This window comes from Mus pahari, chromosome 7 (genome assembly GCF_900095145.1).
Source record: "Mus pahari chromosome 7, PAHARI_EIJ_v1.1, whole genome shotgun sequence".
In the NCBI taxonomy this organism is placed as follows: Eukaryota; Metazoa; Chordata; class Mammalia; order Rodentia; family Muridae; genus Mus; species Mus pahari.
Genome location: NC_034596.1, coordinates 98,106,127 through 98,125,279, shown reverse-complemented (window position 1 = coordinate 98,125,279; position 19,153 = coordinate 98,106,127). Strand labels below are relative to the sequence as shown.

Below are 19,153 nucleotides of genomic sequence, written 5' to 3'. Positions count from 1 at the left end.
TATATATATATGTATATATATATATGTATATATATATATCAACTCTGTCCATGTGCCTCCAGTTCTTTATGGAAAACCATAGATTAATAATGTCGCAATGTTGACAGGTCTTTGCCTGCTTCTAGATTACCATCCTTTCTGCCAGGATTGGGCACATTCTAAGTAGAGATGTGCTCTACACTGTTTAGCTAACAGATTTTTGAAGGCAAGCCGCCTGTGTTTAGCAGAGGAGGAAAGCTGAAAGGAGCCTGTGTTGGCAGAAACTGACTGGCTGATGAGAATTTCAGTTCAATAAAGAGATTGGAGTCTTGCTGGTCCATGCAGATGCCCATTAACTTCCCATATGCTAAGTTCTCTGTAAAGAGAATCTCTTGTGTACTGTATGGAAGCATCACCTGATGGCCTATTATCTGAGACAGGAAATAGGAGTGGAGCCTTTTGGTAGAGAGAAATGAACTCTGGGATAGAGTCAGGTATGGGAAGAGATTCACCCTAGGCTTTGAGGACACAGATCATTAAATAGAAGAGAGGTAACCAGCCTTGTGGCAGAACTTAGACTAGTTTAAATGGGATAATTGATTTACAACCTAGCAGAAATGATCCAAACCTTGTGCCCTAGGCATTTTTTCATAAATAATGTCTCAAAGCCATTATTTCAGGAACTGTGGCATGGTGGAACAGGTCACAGTTACAGTTCTGGCTCCATGAACATCCATGTTTTGCCTCCCTGTGTGTCAGAACCAGTGCCTGTGACAATAGGAACGATTACCTCAGCAGATAACTAGCTGCAACCCCAATGCTAAGAATGGCAGCAGACATCTTGAGCCTAGAGAGAAGCTTCCCCCATGCTGATGCAGCTGCCTCTCTCAGGTTTCCACCCATGCCTCTCAAGCTTGCCTTCATCTGTGACTTTCTTCCTTTTGTAAAGCTGTAACATTTTTGTGAAACTGCTTCCACATTGAAACATGGAATTTGGGTAACAGAAATTGTGGTCTCCGACCACTGCCATGCAAAATGTCTCCAGAATAAAGTATGCCTTTTCATTCACTACAAGAGCTTTGGCTTTTGTGTCAATAATGGTGTAGACACTCAGTAGACACATGTTAGGTCCAAAGGCCCTGTCTCCAAAATGTAAGCCCTAAAACAGGAAGGACTTTGGCTCCATAAACAAAGCCTAAAGATGGGTCTCTTGTGAACCAGAAAAGAGGTATATGGCACCTTGCTATATAGGCAATAGGCACCCTGATATTCCCACAAAATCTGCTACTTCAGGTGAGGGACCTAGCTCCCTATCCATGCAGAAAACCTGAATAAGCTCAAAGATGCCTTCCCTGCGGCCATGTAAAACCTGTCTTCTTCTCTGACATTTTCGTTTTTCTCCCACCCCTAGGAGAAGGAGAGCCCCTTGGAGATTTGATCTCCAATTATGCTTTTCCTTACCCACTAGGTTGTCTAGTTTGATGACTTCACTGGCTTTCCTCTGGTTCAGAAACCAGGGAGAGAGCCCTGGGCACCTTCCACGGGGCCCCATCCATCCTAACTGAACTGAAGTGCCATTTTTATCTACTTCTGGCAGCAGATCAATTGATTTGACTGCCTGCTGCTGCCCACCATATTCAACTCCAAATTTTAGAGTGGGCCTTCCCAGATGGTTTTCTCCTCCACTGTGCTGCCTAGATTTACATCAAGTCAACACAACTATGACCAAGTTGAAAAGAACAAATCTTGACTGACAAATGCCCTCATAAAATCTGGTTGTTGGCAAACCTGTAGGGCAGGTGGTATGATCCCTCCCTGGTGGTTGGTCCTGGGGTTAGCAGGTAAGCAGGCTGAGCAAGCCATGTGAAGCAAGCAAGTAAGCAGCACCCATCCATGGCTGCAGCATCAGCTCCTGGCCCACTGTGTACACACAGACACACACAGACACACACAGACACACACACACACAGACATGGGGAGGGGGGGAAGAAAGTGAGGGCCTTTAAATGGATTCCACACTAAAACTTTCTATTTATCCATGAAGTGGCCTAGTTGAATGACATCACTGCTTCCTGGCTTACATTTGTTTCTGAAACCAGGAGAGAACACTGGGCGCCTTTCACAGGACTCCATCCACTGAGGTGCCATGTGCTGACTAGATTTCTGCCAACTCAACACAAACTATGGCTAAGTTGAGAGGAAGTAATCTTAACTGAAAAATACCTTCATAAGATCTGGTTGTAGGGCTGGTGAGATGGCTCAGTGGGTAAGAGCACCCGACTGTTCTTCCAAAGGTCCGGAGTTCAAATCCCAGCAACCACATGGTGGCTCATAACCATCCGTAACAAGATCTGACGCCCTCTTCTGGAGTGTCTGAAGACAGCTACAGTGTACTTAAACATAATAAATAAATAAATCTAAAAAAAAAAAAAAAAAACGATCTGGTTGTAGACAAGTCTGTAGGGCATTTTCCTAATTATATTAATGGACCAAGCTCAGTCCATTTTAGGTGGTACCATCCAGGGGCTGGTGGTCCTGGGGCTTTGTCAGTAAGCAGGCTGAGCAATCTATGTAAAGCAAGCCAGTTACCAGCACCCAACCATGGCTTTAGAATCAGCTTCTGCCTCCAGGTTTCTGCCCTGTTTTGGGGTTCCTGTCCTGATTTCCTTCAATGGTGAGCATTGTGTAAGCCACGGAAATGCTTTCCTTCCCCACTTGCTTAGTGGCCATGGTGTTTCATGACAGCAATAGTAACCATAGGTAAGGCATCCCCTCTTCTGCTCACTTGTCCATTCTTTGCTACTTGTTTAAGTGACATTTTGTGGCTGACACATCAGTGTCTGTCACCCTCATTGGATCACTGGAACCTGCTGTCTTTCTGGACTCCTGGAGCCTATTGAGCCTAAGCCCTGCTGGTGCATCAGGAAGCTTCTGTATGCACTCCTGGGCACCCCATGCTTAGCATCTTTCTGAGGATTCTCTCTTTGGGGGACACACTTAGACTGAGACTGTCCCTTCAGCACTTAAAAGCATCACCCCCTACCCATGTCTCAGTTACAATGCTAATGGACTTCTCCTCCTGGAGTGATTCTTCCAGACTCTTTCCTAAGTCTCTCCTGTGTCCTCCTTGCTCTGAAAGTCTCTACTGCCACCCTTTCTTCTTGTTTTTCTTCTGCTTGCTCTTTCTTGCTCACTCTTTCAGTCCTGAGCTCCTCTCATTCCAAACTGGAATCTTCCACTCCACTTGCTTGTCTCTTTTAGTCTTTTAGTCACCTCAGAATTAGAACTATCTTTAAGACTCACTACCTTCTTTTTGTGACTTTTGGCCGATATGTCTTGGCCACAGTATAAGGTTGGCAAACAGTCTCAGCAGGCAGTAAATGGTGTATCTAACTATCAGGTTCCCACTGATCTTTGACAGATTTCATCAATGTGCTGGCAAGCAGTGTCAGATGCCCTGTGTTCAGGCTTTTCTCTCTTTGACCTCCATTCTCATCCCTCTTTGGGTGCTTCAAGGCATACTCCACTTTGTCCCAGCAATGACCAAACCTCTTCCCAAGGCTAAACACAACCTAGATCTCTCTACTCCCTCTTTTCAACTTTAACAGAGCAAGTTCCTCCGTGGACACCTATTTGACCTAACCCTACACAGGCATCACTCCTATGTCCCCCACTGGCACCTTCCAAGCCTTCTTTGCCCTCTTATCTCTGTTCTACTCACCTTCTCTTCCTTCAGCACCTCTTATGTGGGAGTGTTCACTGGTTCAGGGGCTATAGCCAATAAATTAGCTGGATCATCAGAGTCTTGAAAGGGCATGATTGAAAAAATTGGTGAGAAAGATATCTCTGGGAAGACTATGTGGGTAGATCTCTCCAAATGGGAAGAAGATGTAAGGATACTTGTCCCCCATATAAACACTCACCATAAGCTGATTTCCAGTGAGGTGGATCTCAGTAATACAGAAGATAGGTCGACCTGTTTTTTGTTCAGTTGACATCTTTTTCTAGTCGTCTAGTCATCTCTGTCATTACCCATTGGATCTATGAACAAAGCTGCCATGCTATCAGAGATGAGGGTTATCCAGGGGCTCCTCAAGGTTGACCTAGCTACAGCTGACAGGTGAGGGCCATATCTACTAGTAGCAGAGACCAACACTGAGACCTAGACATGGAACCACTCCCTAGGGAGACAAGTCAGTAATTTGGAGGGAGATTGTCTACACTGAAACATTCCATCCATGGAAAGGACAATGCTTTGTCCTTAGTGAAATAGATACTTATTCTAGTTCTAGATTTGCCTTTCTTACATGTTATGCAAAAATCACTATTCATGGATTTACAGAATGTCTTATCTATACTCCACACAATATTGCTTTAAAGGAACTAACATCACAGCCTTCAAAGTACAACAGTGGACCCACAAACATAGAATTTTCTGATCTTACCACGTTCCCTCCCATCCTGAAGCAGATGTCCTGATAAAATGATGGAATGGCTTTTTGAAGAAACGGTTATAGTGCCAATTGAGTGACAGCAGCCTGGAAGGCTGGGCCAGGGTACTTTAGAGGGAATATATACTTTGAATCAGCATCCAATGTGTTGTATAGTTTCTCCCATACCCAGGATACATGGGTCCCGGAATCAATGTGTAAAACCTGGATAGTTCCACTCAATATTACCCAGAATAACCCACTAGAAAAATGTTTGTTTCTTGTTCCTGTGACCTTAATTTCTGATGACCTAGACATTTTGGCTCCAGAACAGGGAGTGCTTCTGCCAGGACCTAGAACAAACATGCCATTGAACTCTGTATTTGTACAATGAAGCTCAGACTTCGCCCAGGCTGCTTTGGCCTTCTGATGCCCTTGAACAATTAGGTTAAGAAAGGAATAACAGTGCTAGGACAGGTGATTGTTCCAGATTACCAAGGGGACATTGGATTGCCTCTCCACAATGGAGATAAGAAAGATTATGTCTGGAGGTCAAGAGAGCTTTTAGGACATCTCCTGGTGCCACCATGTCCTGAGTCAATAGGAAACTACAACAGCCTAATCCAGGCAGGATGACAGAGGACACTGACCCTTCAGAAATGAAGGTATGTGTTGTCCTCCAGGAAAAGAGCCTAGACATGCTGAGATAGGAGGAAAGACTGCATGAGCAGTAGAGAAGGTGGTGACAGATACCAGCGAAGAACACGTGACCAGTTGCAGAAATGAGTGTCGTTGACAGGAGTGTTTCGGTCATTTCTTGTTAAGGATGCATTTGTGTAGCAATTTGCATGTGAGAAAAATCAAAAAAAGAAAAGAATGCATTTGCATTTATACAGATATTTGTGTTTTCTTTCTGCAAATTCTTTATCATGTAATGCAACATAATATTCATTAAGAGAATATCAGTGATTAACATATTTACATTTGAGACATTAAATGAATGTTCCTCAAGGTACATTGACATCTATTCTATAATTTATACTGTGCTTGTGGTTATATGAAGGATGGTTATATTGTATTGGACATAATTATGACCTGGTTAAATAGGTAATGAGTTTGCAGTTATATATGGGATAGCTATACCTTCGAGGTATATGGCTTGGTGATTGTTTTTATTTGGAAATTAAGCATGACTTATGAAGAAACAATTGTGTGTCAACTTGACAAGTGGTGGACATGTGCTGGCTATTCTTGGTTGTCAACTTGACTGCAGATGGAATTAACTAAAATCCAAGTGAGTGGTCACACCTATGAGAGATTATGATTCTTAATTCAATTACATTTATGATTAAGTCATTTGAGGTGGGTAGACTCACCACAGCTTCTGCTGGGAGCCTATATAAAGACCATGGAAGCAAAAACCTCCCCCTCTTCCTTCACTGGGATAAGAGCGTAATTCTGGATTCTTAAACCAGCTGGGACCTCCAGCCTCATGAATTGCACAACTACTAGATTCTTGGACTTTCTGTTGGAAGACATCCATGTTTGGAGGACCTGGACCATAGCCTGTAGGCCACATAAGTGCTTGTCTTAGTCAGGGGTTGTATTCATGCACAAAACATCGTGACCAAGAAGCAAGTTGGGGAGGAAAGGGTTTATTCAGCTCACACTTTCACACTGCTATTCATTACCAAAGGAAGTCAGGACAGGAACTCAAGCAGGTCAGGAGGCAGGAGCTGATGCAGGGGCCATGGAGAGATGTTACTGGCTTGCTTCCCCTGGCTTGCTCAGCTTGCTTTCTTATAGAACCCAGGACTACCAGCCCAGGGATGGCACCACAAACAATGGGCCCTCTCCACTAGATCATCAACTGAGAAAATGCCCTACAGCTGTATCTCATGGAGGAATTTCCTCAACTGAATCATTTTTCTCTGTGATAACTCCAGCCTGTGTAAAGTTGACACACAAAACCAGCCAGTACAGTCCCCTTTCCCATTATACATTTATTCTATACCTTCTGTTCCTCAGAGAAGAACCCTAACACATGAAACTTAACACCACATTCACTTAATATGTTCAGTGATGAATGGGTATTTACAGGCATTAAGTAATTGCCCAAGATGATTTAGCTCTATAATACAGTGTTCCAACTCTCCACAATCATGAGGTCTTCCTCAATGAGTTAAGGAGACTCCTTATCACAGTGGTGGCTTTTCTGTGAGAGCATTGACTAGCACTGGCGTCTCATGCATAACATGTGGGCAAGCAAACTGGGAGAGTGTCATGCGCTTGAGTTCTGAAAATATGGTCCCATCTTTTGCTCCTCCCTGCTTGGATTTTGTCCAGTTTTATTATAGGAGATAGAACCTTACTACATAGATTTGGATATGAAATGACACCAGAGGCTCAGGTCTTTGCCATCTTGTCTTGTCCTCCAGCTGGTGACAGAGGTTTAGGAGGCCAACTTTGAGCCAGCGTTGTGAACTAAAGGGTGATAGCTTTCCTACCGAGATCTCTTGTTTCCTGAACAGGCTGATCCCCTACTGCCACCACAAATTTGAATGGCCCTGTCACCCTGCTTGTCCTGACAAGAAACCAAGAGCCAAAATACAAACCCCTCTACCTTCAGGTAGCTCCTGTCTAGTATTGCGACCAGGCAACAAAGGAAACATTTGATATAGCCATATTGGCCTCATGCTTCCGGTCTCCATATCTAGGTCTCCCATGTGCTGGGATTACATGCGTGTGCAGCCTTGGCTACTACAGTTCTTCTGCTGGCCTCAACTATCCTCCCTTCCTCCCCTTCCCCTCATATCCCTTGCTTTCCTCTCCCCCCTCTTCTTTTCTTTTTCCCTCTCTCCCTTCCCCTCTTTCTCCTTTCTCTTAGAAGTTCTTGGCAGGCCATCTTGGGTATATTACTTGTTAGCCTTGTTGCTGGGTAAAAGCATCCAACAGAAGCAACTTAAAGGAGGAGGGTTTATTTCTAATCCTGGGTTCTTGGCAGTATGGGCTGTGTGTCGGGCTCAGTTTCTGTCTAGGATAGTGCGACTAGTTTTGAATACTGTTGATGAGGGCACGCCTTAGCCCTTTGAATAGGCTCAGAGAGATTTCCCATCAAAAGAGGGCTGGAGGTTTAGTTTAGTGGCAGGATGTTTGTCCTGCAAGCAGAAGACCCTGGGTTCAGTCCACAGCATTCAGAGAGAAAAGAAAGAAAGGAAGAAAGAAAGAAAGAAAGAAAGAAAGAAAGAAAGAAAGAAAGAAAGAAAGAAAGAAAGAAAGAAAGAGGCTATGAGAGTGAACTTGGTCATGGAACACCCAGCACTTGCTAACTCTTCAGCCAAAACTGGTTCATAAGAGGCCTTGAGTCAGAACAGCCCAGCCTGGTCCTCATGGGTGCCTGGCTATGAGATACCCCATGTTTATTGTTTCAAGCTGTGCTTTGGAGGCAATCTATTCTACTTCAGACAATGAGAGAGATTCCCTATTAGTCCTTAGGAGCAAGGGAGAGAGACAGACATGTCAGAAGACAGCAACCAATCACACACCACAGCAGTGTCACACTGTAGATTCCTCCCTTGGTAGTAGCCCTCCTCTGCTCTTCTTTCCTTCAGGTCACAATGACTATCATGGCTGCTTTGTTCTTTATCCCTAAGACCCTGTTGCATTCTCACTTGCAGCTCCTGCAGTGAGCTCCTAAGCTGGGCTCCTGAGGTGAGCTCCTGAGCTGGGCTCCTGAGGTGAGCTCCTGAGCTGGGCTCCTGAGGTGAGCTCCTGAGCTGGGCTCCTGAGCTGGGCTCCTGAGTTGGGCTCCTGAGGTGAGCTCCTGAGCTGGGCTCCTGAGGTGTGCTCCTGAGGTGGGCTCCTGAGGTGAGTTCCTGAGCTGGGCTCCTGAGCTGGGCTCCTGAGTTGGGCTCCTGAGGTGAGCTCCTGAGCTGGGGTCCTGAGGTAGGCTCCTGAGGTGAGCTCCTGAGGTGGGCTCCATCAGTAGACAGTTGTTGATAGTCTACTGTGGCAAGCTCCCAAGGCCACAGGAGCCAGACCAGGCCAGAACCAGACCATCTGGCTGGTGTCCATCCTTTCCACCAACATAACTTTGATCCTTGCTGATCCATACTCAACCTGTCTGTGAGGACACAGTAACCTGACTCAGAGCAGAAGAGCCAACTGCTGGGGTCACCAGACTCCAGTTCTAAGATAGCCCTCAGGAAGGCTAACCTGCTGTGGCTGAAAGGACAGGCTGTGACTCAAGCATGTACCTCTTCAAGGACACCACAGAGCTCTAACTTTAGGCGTAGAGCCTGTGCCTGCTGCCATTTAGCAATAACTTTTACTACCTGGGTCTTGCAGCGCCTGTGTGCTTCAGCAGCCTCTGAGACTAGAGCTTTGCACTGAGATTTTAATAGAGGGGACTTCTGTGCATCCTTCAGAATCCCTCACTATTCCTCCTGCTGGTTCCCAGTCTCCATCCCTTAACCCTCTGACACTGAGCACCTGTGAGCCTGAGCCACACCACTCTAAAGCGCCTCCATTGCGGTTCAGCTCTGACAGTTCTAGAAACCTAAAATCATCTGGACTCCAGAACTAAAACAATTTATTTCTATAGATTCTTGCTCCCCCTTACCCTATCAACACCCCACTAATAGCTGGTCACAAGGGATATGTTTCTAGCCCCCAACAGTATTTTTTTTCAACTCACTACTCCTTGATTATTCTAACAATGAAAAAAAAAAGAAACCTTTCCGATCTCCTTGCCACACTTCTTCCTGAGGAAGCTATGAGAAGGGACCACAACTCTGCCATAATTTCTCCTCAGTGCCCCCATGCTGATGATTATTTTTCATATGTTCTTCTAATAAATCTCTTTTTTAGTTTTAGTCTTTTTCATTTTTTATTGATTATTTTATTTACATTTCAAATGTTATCCTTCTTCCCAGTTTCCCCTCCACAAACCTCCTATGCCCTCCCCGCTTCCCCTGCTTCTATGAGGCTGCTTCCCCCGACTCCTGTCTCACTGACCCAGCATTCCCCTATTCTGGAAAGTCAAGATCTCTTACTCAACAGGACCATCTGTATTAGCATCCATCTCAACATCTGTCTCAGAATCTGTCTCAACATTCCTCCCTACCGCCCCACCCCCGACTCCCAAGCTGGAGGCCTTTCATTCTCTGTATGCTCACAACTCCATCATGGTACAGAGCAGAGTTGTCCCTGCAAAGCCTGATGTCCCAACCTGAGTTGAAGGGGAGATGTTCCCTGCCACAAGCTTGCTCACCCCAGGCTACCCTCCTGGACTGTGTCATCCTCATGCCTTCAGCTCTGCATGGGGCAGGGGTGCTCTCTCTGTGAGCAGAGCACCTCACTCCTTTGCAGTACTACTTCGTACAGTCTCTTGGATGCTCTTATGCCCCATGTCTATGACCTCTGAGCTGACCCCATCCTTCTATACTTGTCCCCACAATATCCCAAAGAGTGAGTTTTGAGATCACTGGTCCACTAGAAGCCCTCTGTTGGCTTCCTTGTGGCCTGAAATAACCCTGATGTCCACATGCTCAAGTGGTTTGGCCCTACCCTCTGCAGTTGTTCCCCTCCCCACCCCTCCCTGGAGTAGAGATGCCCCTGTAGAGCCAGGGGTTCCAATTTGAGGGGAGGGAAGGAAAACAAACTCCCCTTTTGGGGGACTGTAGAAAAGCCTCTTTGCTACCCTGAGTACTCTCCCATGCAAACACTAACCAGGCCCAACTCTGCTTAGCTTCCAAGATCAGAGGAGACCATCATATTCACAGTAGTAGGTCCATGTGGCCTCAGCCCTCTCATTAAATACACTGTTAGCTGCTCTGCATTGGACCAGGTACTGCAGAGATGATTGTATCCAGTTTGGTTGGATACAATCACTAATGACTAAGGCACTCTTAACATTTGACTGGGTATCACATGGCAGGACGCCTCCGGGCTCCTTCTTCATGGCTCCAACTCTCTTCTGACTCATCCAAGCCTATACCACCACCACCACCACCACCACCACCACCACCACTGCTACTGTGGTTCTGTGACTGACATTCCTTTCTGTGGGGAAATCTATGTACTCATTGACCATCCCATCTGGTGCTTCTTGCCCATCCCTGCTCCCTGCAGATGGAATGGGCAGAAACAAAGAGCCCAGCTTTAGTCTATGGGTCATTCGGATGGTGCTGACCTACAATGGGCGGTTTCTCTCTTGAGTCTCGTAACTAACATGCAAATCCCACTGCTGACCTAGAAAGCCTGCTTGTGAGTCTGAAAACCTCTCTTCCCCAAAGGAAGTTCACCAGGTACACAGCAATCTGGAGCTGCAGGCAGCACATCTGCTATACTGGATACATAGTACCTAAAGGGCACCTGCTATACTGGATACATAGTACCTAAAGGGCACCTGAGACACCTTTCTCTCCTGTCTAGGGAACCACAGACAATCTGGCTGCAGGGCTACTCATCAACCCCGTGGCCGGAGATCTCCCTATGCTTTCTGAAACCCGTCAGAGGGGACACTCACTTTGTCCCATGAAACTGGACTTTCTTCAGAGCCCCGACCCTGCTGTGTCCGTGGTATTAATAACTCTACTAACACGTCTGTTAGCTAAAAGGGCAATCTAATCTTTCTAACCTGAGACCCTACAAAAGGCACCTCAAAAGTCAAGGCGTGCTCAAGTTAGAATGTACCCACTGTTCAACGTGCATAGTTCACACAAGGCCCTGCACACGGGCAGATCACTGACCGGCAGGGAGAGCTCAGCATTGATGTGTGGTGGGTCCCGAGGTCCTGCAGGGCTTGAGATGTCATTGTGGGCTGAAGCACAGAGGATTCTCGAGGGTTCGGTGTGTGGTCTGCCCGGTTACATCATGGTGTACTGGGTGAGTAGTGATAGAGCTGGCTAGGCACATTTCCACAGCGAGACACATTTTGGAATGAGGAATGGAGCAAGTTCAGGAACCAGAGCCTCTCTGGGACTGAGCGCTCTGAGGGTTATGAGAGTCATCGTGGGCACTGAGAGGGAAGGATAACACCACAGGGATGGTGGGGTTGTGGTATCCTTGGGTCTGAGTGGTTGGGTGGCGGCCTGAGTTGATTGCATAGCTTTCTGTTAAGTACAGTAAGAACCATGTGCATATATTTTGGATAAATCTCAAGGGAGAGCTTTAGGTCCCGGGTCATCAATCTCCTAATTCCTGGCCTTGAGCCAAGAATGTCTATGATTGTTTATTTACTTATTTGTTTCATTTATTTCTATTTATGTATTTGCAGGTGTGTGGGGAGAGAGTATACATATGCAGGTGTCTACGGGCACACATGTAGGTGTCATGACTGTCCTAGGAGTGTCTCTGGAGAGCAGCTGCTGTATGTACAAAAGCCCTACAGAACAACACTTCCCCAGTGGGTGAGAGACTGATGGAACCTTAGAGAAGAAAGGTGAGCGCCCCCTAGAGGGCCAAGTGGATGTCTCAGCTGATGTGCTGCAGACTGGTAATAAAGGACAGGAAGAGGTCAAGGGATATTGTCACACTATAGTGTTAGTTATTTGAGAAACATTAGAAAAATTCTGGTCGTGTGTCCAAGGCTCTTTTTCCCAAAGGGCCAAGACCACCACTTCCTTTTCCTGTGTTTCCCTTCATGTTTCCCCACGTGGGTCCCAGGCAGCCTCTGGTCTTCTTTCTCCACACCGTGTCTGTTTCATGCTCACCTCCAGCTAGTCCCTCCGCCTGGAAGTCCCCTATCTGTTCCAAATTTGCTCTCAAGTGAAGCGCTCCTTCTTCGTCAATGTCAGTTCTGTGTTGCTTTTTGGCAAAACCTTCAGATTGTTTCACTGAGGTGCTAATTTCAACATCCCAGGATCATGTAAAAACTAAGTTCAAAGGCATCTAGGAAATTGTAAGACAACACTGATGTGGGGTACACAATAGAGCTCCCATGCACTGGCTCCCCCATGTCTAGGCTCATGCACAGTTACTGCTGTGTGTCTGCTTGTTGAGTGAACTTTCAGAAGCACTGGACCTTGGTCTCATACATGACCCTTAGATAGGATTCCTCTTTGACCTTCAACAGACTAGGAAAACAGGGAGAGTCAATTTTCCAAGAAAGTCTAGACATTATGCAAGAGAAAGGCATGAGGGGGTGGAATGACCCCATGGGAAGGCCTGATTAGGGACAGCCATGCATTCAGTACGGTCACAGACAAGATATCTGGATCTGCCCACAGACACCTGCACTGCTATGAGCCAGCACCTAGATGCCAGGCTTCAGAGTCTGGACCTTCACTGTCACTGACTATTTCTTAGTGTCAAGCAGGGACAGTGAGGGATCTTGTTGGGTAGTGAGAAATAAATACATTTGCAAATGAAAAGTGCCCAGCAGAGACTAGCACATAAAAGTTCTTAGTACTGTAGGGGGCAGTCAAAGCTTAAGACTTCTTAAGGAGCTGGACCAGTGGTGACTAAAGAGCACTCCCTGTTCTTCCAGAGGACCCAAGAAACTAAGACATTGGCTCACACCTTCCTGAAACCTCAACTCCCAAAAGTCTGATGCCCCTTCCTGGCTTCTTCAGACACTTATACACACACACACACACACACACACACACACACACACACACACACTAAAACAAATCTTTCTTTTTTAACTAAGGTTTTGACCTTCTGTAATAGCTAACCTATGTGATAATATGGTTGTCAAATTGACTGCCCCAGAATCACCTGAGCTCCAAGCTGATGGTTAGTCCCCTGATAACTTTAAATGAGGTTCTTTGATGGAAGAATTACCTAGCACCAACTTAGGAACACAGTGAGTGTCACTATCCCCAGGGCTATCTCCATAAGGACAATGAGACCCAGTCTTTGCAAAATGCTTTATTGCTATTGCCAAGGTGGAAATCAATAAGTCAGTCTGCAACCTAAGTTCTGCTGTTTACAATAGACCTCTATCACCCCACCTCAGCCAGCCAGGCTTGCGATTTGATACCTTTGTTTGTGGTGAGACACTTTGACCCTGATTGCTCAAGTATGCTACTAAACTGAGTTCTTATAGCAATCCTGGCTAGCATTGAGAAGCCAACCCCTGGGTAACAATCTCACAGATCGCTGAATGGGCTTCTAGTTCTGTTCCTTCACTGGATACACAAAGAAACACAGGCCCAGAGAGGACCATTTTCATGCCTGTGTTACACAGCTACCAGCGGCATTTCAGAATCTCAGTCCAGTGTCTTTTCTCAACCCTGAAGAACTGATAGTTGATGCTGATAGGTGGGAGACCAGATTTATGACTGTGTTTCCTGGTGACCTTTATCTATGCTGACTAGTCTCTTATAGAGCTTTGTAGTGCTAGGCTGAGCAAGAGAGGCCTGGAGTCTGGGCAAGACTATATCACATATATGGTGGTAGGACCTTGGAGAAATCAAGTGACCTCTTTAGGGTCAGTGTCAATGATGAATGATGAGAGCAAGAATGCATCTTGCAACTGTGAACAAGGAAGCCATCAGGATATTGATCTAATCACTTATAACTCCTTATTAGTCCATCTACTCTATGAAAATCACTAGCAACCAAGAGATGGATGGGTTGTAGAACATGCCTGGCTCCTGCTGTGTAAGCCCATGAGTTTCAGAAGGAGTCCCACCTCAGGGCTTGGTCACCTTGGCAGCCAAAATCATATGTGAATCCTCCATAATGAACATCAGAAAGGGTCTGGTGAATTCTATCTTCAGAGAGCTCAGCCGAGCAGATCTGAATGTGAAGATGGCTCCTGTGGTGGCAGCGGCTGTGGTTCCCGACTCTTCCACCTCCATCATGGATTTGTGCACCATCTGCAGGCAGACAGCAGGACTGGGTTGTGGTGATGCACCATGATAACAGCATTACTTATACTCTAAAAGGATGGAGCTTTTGTTCCACCTTGCAGCCAGAACTAAACCCTACGCCCAGAGGTCACTTTGGACTGCTGTCCTACTGTGTACTGAACCTGTTTGTTCAATCTGCTTTTAAGAGAACAATGGAATAATTCATCTTACTTGCCTTGGGCTTCCCATGCAACCTTAAATTATGTATTCTTCCATGTCCCTGATCTAGAATGCATGTGCACCATTTGCTGAAAACAGAAAATATAGACGTTGAAAGTAATCTTCTAAAATGAAATCCACATGTGGTTATCAGCTGATGAACAATGATATTTGAAGTAGTGTTTGATGTCTGAATCAGTTGGAATTAGTGACTTAATCCCTTGTAAAACTTTTAAAGATTTCTGTGAAGTATCCCATTTCATCTCCATATTTGGGTGCATATGTATGTGTGTGTGTGTGTGTGTGTGTGTGTGTGTGTGTGCATGCGCTAATAAATACATAGGAAAGTTCTTTGTCAGGGAAACACACACACAGACAGGTTCACAAGACAGCATTCAGACAGGCACTGACTCCTTCAAGGTTGGGTGACAAATATGGGCTCCTATTATAAGAAGAACAATACACAAAGGAACATCTTTGAATATCTGGGGGAAAAGAATCATAATGGGACAGAGTGGAATGAGCTGGGGTGAAACAAAATGGAATGCGGTGAGATGGGATGGAACAGGATCAAAGGTGATGGGAGGAGCTAGAACAAGATGGATAATTAGAACAGGATGGAATGGGGTGGGATTGTAAGGAATGAAGATGATAAGATGGCTGCAGTAAAATATAATGGGATACTCTCTGAAATGTGATAGGATAGGATGTGATGGGATGGAAGGGAATAGGAGAAATAGGGTGGGGTAGGGGGATAAGATTGAGTGGGATGGGATATGGTGGGGTGGATGGGATGGGATGGATGGGGTAGAATGGTATGAGATGGGATGGGATGAATGGGGTGGGATGGGGTGGAATAAGATTGGGTGGGATGGGATGTGGTGGGAGTGGAATGTGGTGGGGTAGGTGTGATGGGGTGGGGTGGAATGGTATGAGATGGGATAGGAGGGGTGGGGTGGGGTGGTTGTGGAGTGAGGTGGGATAGGATAGGGTGGGATGGGGTAGGATGGGGTGGGGCAAGAATTTCTGAAATCAGGTGCTCAGGAGCTTCTAGACTCACCTCAGACAACTTGATATTGGTGTGGTCAGTCATGCCAGACAAGTTAGCATGGGTGGTGAAGACATCCTGGATGCCCAGCTTGGGGAGGATCTTTTCCAGTTTGTAGGTACCCTCAATGGAGAACTTGGGGAGGTAAAGATCTAAATGTCTAGAGAGAGTAAGGAAGCATTCTTAGATACCATGAGCTTGCTGCAGCCACTCTCTGCAGCCTCACAGACTTTCTGGAACCTTCATCTCTGGAGTCTCCCTTGCTTTGTACTTAGACTTGGGCTTCCCTCTCTGGTGTCACCCTAGAACCCCAGCTATCCCCCAAACAGGGTCATGTCCTGGACTGAAGATTTGATGGGAAGCATTTAAGTTTGGAGCTAGCTCACGGCCTAAGGAGTCCTTTCCACCAGTACTGTGAGTTCTCCCTGACCTGGGTAGAAGGATGGGGCCCCCAGATGGCCTAGAGAGTACCTCTTGGTGAACATCTTGAGCCAGTTCCTCAATGTTCTCTCGTCCAGACCATCCTCTACCTGCTTCATCTTGCCCTCGCTGGGGAGAATAAATAGAGCGATGGCATTGCCTTGATAAGGGATCCCCACCACCGTGCAGGAGATGTTTTTGTCCAGGTAGTAGGAATACCCATCTTCACGGTTCATCATGGGCACCTGTATGGTCTTCTTGGGGGTCACATGGAAATCCATCTGGCGGGTGTTTGTCACACTGAAGGCTGTCTGCCACTTGGCTGAAGATGAAAGGGAAGGAGTTAAAGAGAACTGAGTAAAAATGGGAGACCCTTGGCTGTGGCTGCCGAGAGGAGACAATCCAAAGAGTGCCTCTACAGAGTGACCTCAACAACAGCAGCGCCCACACCCCTTGGCCTCAGAGGCCAAATCCCCTTATAACTCTGGGGTAGCCTGAACCTTTTATGGGCCTGTCCTCCTGTCCTCCTAAACTCTCGCTGTGGTGGTTTAAATGAGAATGGCCCCCACAGGCTCTTATGTTTGGATGCTTGGTCCCTGGTTGGTGGAGTTGTTGTGGGAAGGATTAGGAGGTGTGGCACTTATTGGTATGACACTGAGAGGGCTTGGAGGTTTCAAATGCTCACACCAGCACCCCGCCTCTCTCTGCTGAGTGTTTGTGGGTCAGATATAAGCTCTCAGCTACTGTTCCAGCAGCATGCCTGTCTGCCTGCCACCATGCTTCCTACTGAGATGGTCATAGTCTCTGAAGCTATAAGTCAGTCCTAATAAAGTGATCTGTTTTTTTTTTTTTCTTAAATAATCTGTCCTGGCCATGGTGTCTTGGCAGGGCAACAGACATTTGCTCTCAGTAGCCTCTGACCTCTCCTGTTTCCTGCCCTCTTAGCCCTGATCAGTCCATATCCTCTTTCTAGTGGGTTTGACAGTTAGGGTTGTTTTGTCATGATGTCTATGACAAAGACCAGCTCCTGACTGTGGAATCACTGCCAGGCTCATAGGGAGGTTCTGTCTTGCATGAGGCTGCTTTCCTTCCACCCAGCTGGCACCCGGCTGGCTTGTTCTTTTATCAGGGAGGGAATGCTATCTTGTAATAAAAACAGAAAAGAGGAAAAAGTTCAAGTTGGAGCCCAAGGCTTACCTTTGAAGAAGATGTAATTTACCACCATCATGACATGTGTACTGTCGAGATCCTTGATCAAGTCTACAATCTTGCCCTTGGTCTGCTTGGCTACATAGTCATTGATCTGCTTCTTGGCGCTTTCAGGGTTCCCAAAGTTGGTAGAGAACGTGTCTGACATGTACAGCGTCTTCATGGCACTCAGGAAGTCGTCCCGGATATGCACTGCTGGGTCTTTAAAAAGGGCACTGCCCAGGCTCAGCTGGAGGCTGTCACTAGGCTCCCTGATCCTCTGTAGCAGCTGTTGGAAGCCCTTGTGGAACTTGTCCTCTTGGCCTTGCTGGAGGCTGAGGCCTAGGCCATCCAGGATCTGTGTCTTCGTCTTCAAGCCAGCCCCCAGGGAGAGCATGCCCAGGCACATAGACACACTCATGGGGGAGAAGAAAACATTCTGACCAGGAGCTTCAGAAGCCAAGGCCCTGTAGAGTCTGAAGGCAAAGTCTTTGCTGCTGGGAGTTCCCACAGCACCCACCGAGGACTCTTTAGCCTTCTTCTTCTCCTTGGAACGGGAGCGTTGGCGGGAAGCCACCCCATGGCTGAAGAACAGCACCAGGCACAGAATGGGGCAGAACCTCATTGTGGTGACAGCTCTGGAGGGGAGAAGAGGAAAATGTTCTTGGAGAGGAAACAGCCATGGGTCAAAGTGAGAGACACAATGAGTAGGCTGACATCTACAAAGATGTCCCCATGTACCCTCCCAAAGGGTAAGAAGGAAACTAGGCCATGAGGCTGCAAAGAAAGCAGTCGGACTCAATGCTCTGGGAAGATCAGATGAAGCAGGCGACTCACTGCTCAAGATAGACTTGCAGACAGACATACAATGGAGTTACAAAAACAAAAAACCCACACAAATTTGTTTTTCATAATATTTTAAGTAAGTTTGGGATTTTGCATTATGCCTCATTCATAGGATTCCTTGGCTTCAGCTTAGATTTAAGATTTTTAGTTAAGATCTACGTTACACCCACCTACATCCATAAGGCCACAGGTCCGACCCCAGCAGGTGTACTCACTCTGTATCGTGGTGGCTGAGTGTCAAGGTGTAGCCCGCCTGGCTTACAAGAGGACAGAGAGCAGAGTGAATTGCAGCCGGCAAATGTCACTGACCACAGAGACCCTGCCTCCACCCCACTCCAACTCTGCCCCGTTGGGAGTTGGGAGTTGGGTTGATCTAAGGCTTTCTCAGGGTCCCTGATAAAAGGACAGAATAAATGTACTTCTGTTTCTTTGTCTAAGAATGTGCTTGGCAATGCCAGCCTGGGCCTGAGGCTAGAGCCTTGAACTTGTTAAGGTTTCTGTTCCTGGGACTTGGCTTTTTCCCCTGAAGAGCCTGGTGTCCTCATTCCCAAGGCTGCCGTGTGCTCAGTCTGTAATATTCTTGAGATATCATGTTTCCTTTGTGCAACATTGTTTGATTAGCTTCCCTCTGACTTTGTCCCATTGTATGATATTTTCTGCTGACTCTGTCTCATCTCTTACCTGGACCTGGTATATAAGATACTGTACTTTTTAAAGAAGCTTGCTTGGTATAAGATATAGTGTGTGAGGGCAAGACTTCCTGATCCCTAACTGTATCTTCTCCAGCTTCTGATCTCTTTATCTTATGATCTCCTGATCCCCGCCCTTCAGGGCATTGTTACTAAAAAACAAACAAACAAAAAAAAATGACTGTATGGTCCAAGTCAAGTAGTGACTAAACAGAGATGCCTGAATATGAGAAAAGATTACCTATGGCCATAACACATAGAGAAATTTAAAAATTAAAAGTATCCCCAGAGAGACCGCCTGAAGAAAGGCGTAGAAACTTCAGGAGTAAAACAAAAGATCGTAAAGTTGTCTTCTTAACTTAATATTGTTGTTGGTTATTTGGGAATTTGACATAATGTATCCCATCACCCTTACTTCCCAGCCCCCCCAGGCCTGCTCCCCACCTCTTGTGCGCCCCCCCAAAAGATTAAAAAAACATGTCCAGTTTGTGTTGTCCTTATACACACTGGAACATGGTCAAACTCCTGGTG

At 46.3% G+C, this 19,153-nt stretch overlaps 1 protein-coding gene across 1 annotated transcript; it reads right to left on the bottom strand.

Moving 5' to 3' along the window:
* Positions 1-13,276: 13,276 nt before the first annotated feature.
* LOC110324828 (plasma serine protease inhibitor) lies at positions 13,277-18,289 on the bottom strand. The gene is made up of 5 exons (XM_021202536.1): positions 18,149-18,289; positions 17,097-17,725; positions 15,951-16,221; positions 15,492-15,639; positions 13,277-14,239 (listed from the first exon to the last, which is right to left on the bottom strand). The coding sequence occupies exons 2-5, from the start codon at positions 17,710-17,712 to the stop codon at positions 14,054-14,056; spliced, it is 1,221 nt and encodes a 406-aa protein (XP_021058195.1). The 5' UTR covers positions 17,713-17,725; positions 18,149-18,289; the 3' UTR covers positions 13,277-14,053.
* Positions 18,290-19,153: the final 864 nt, after the last annotated feature.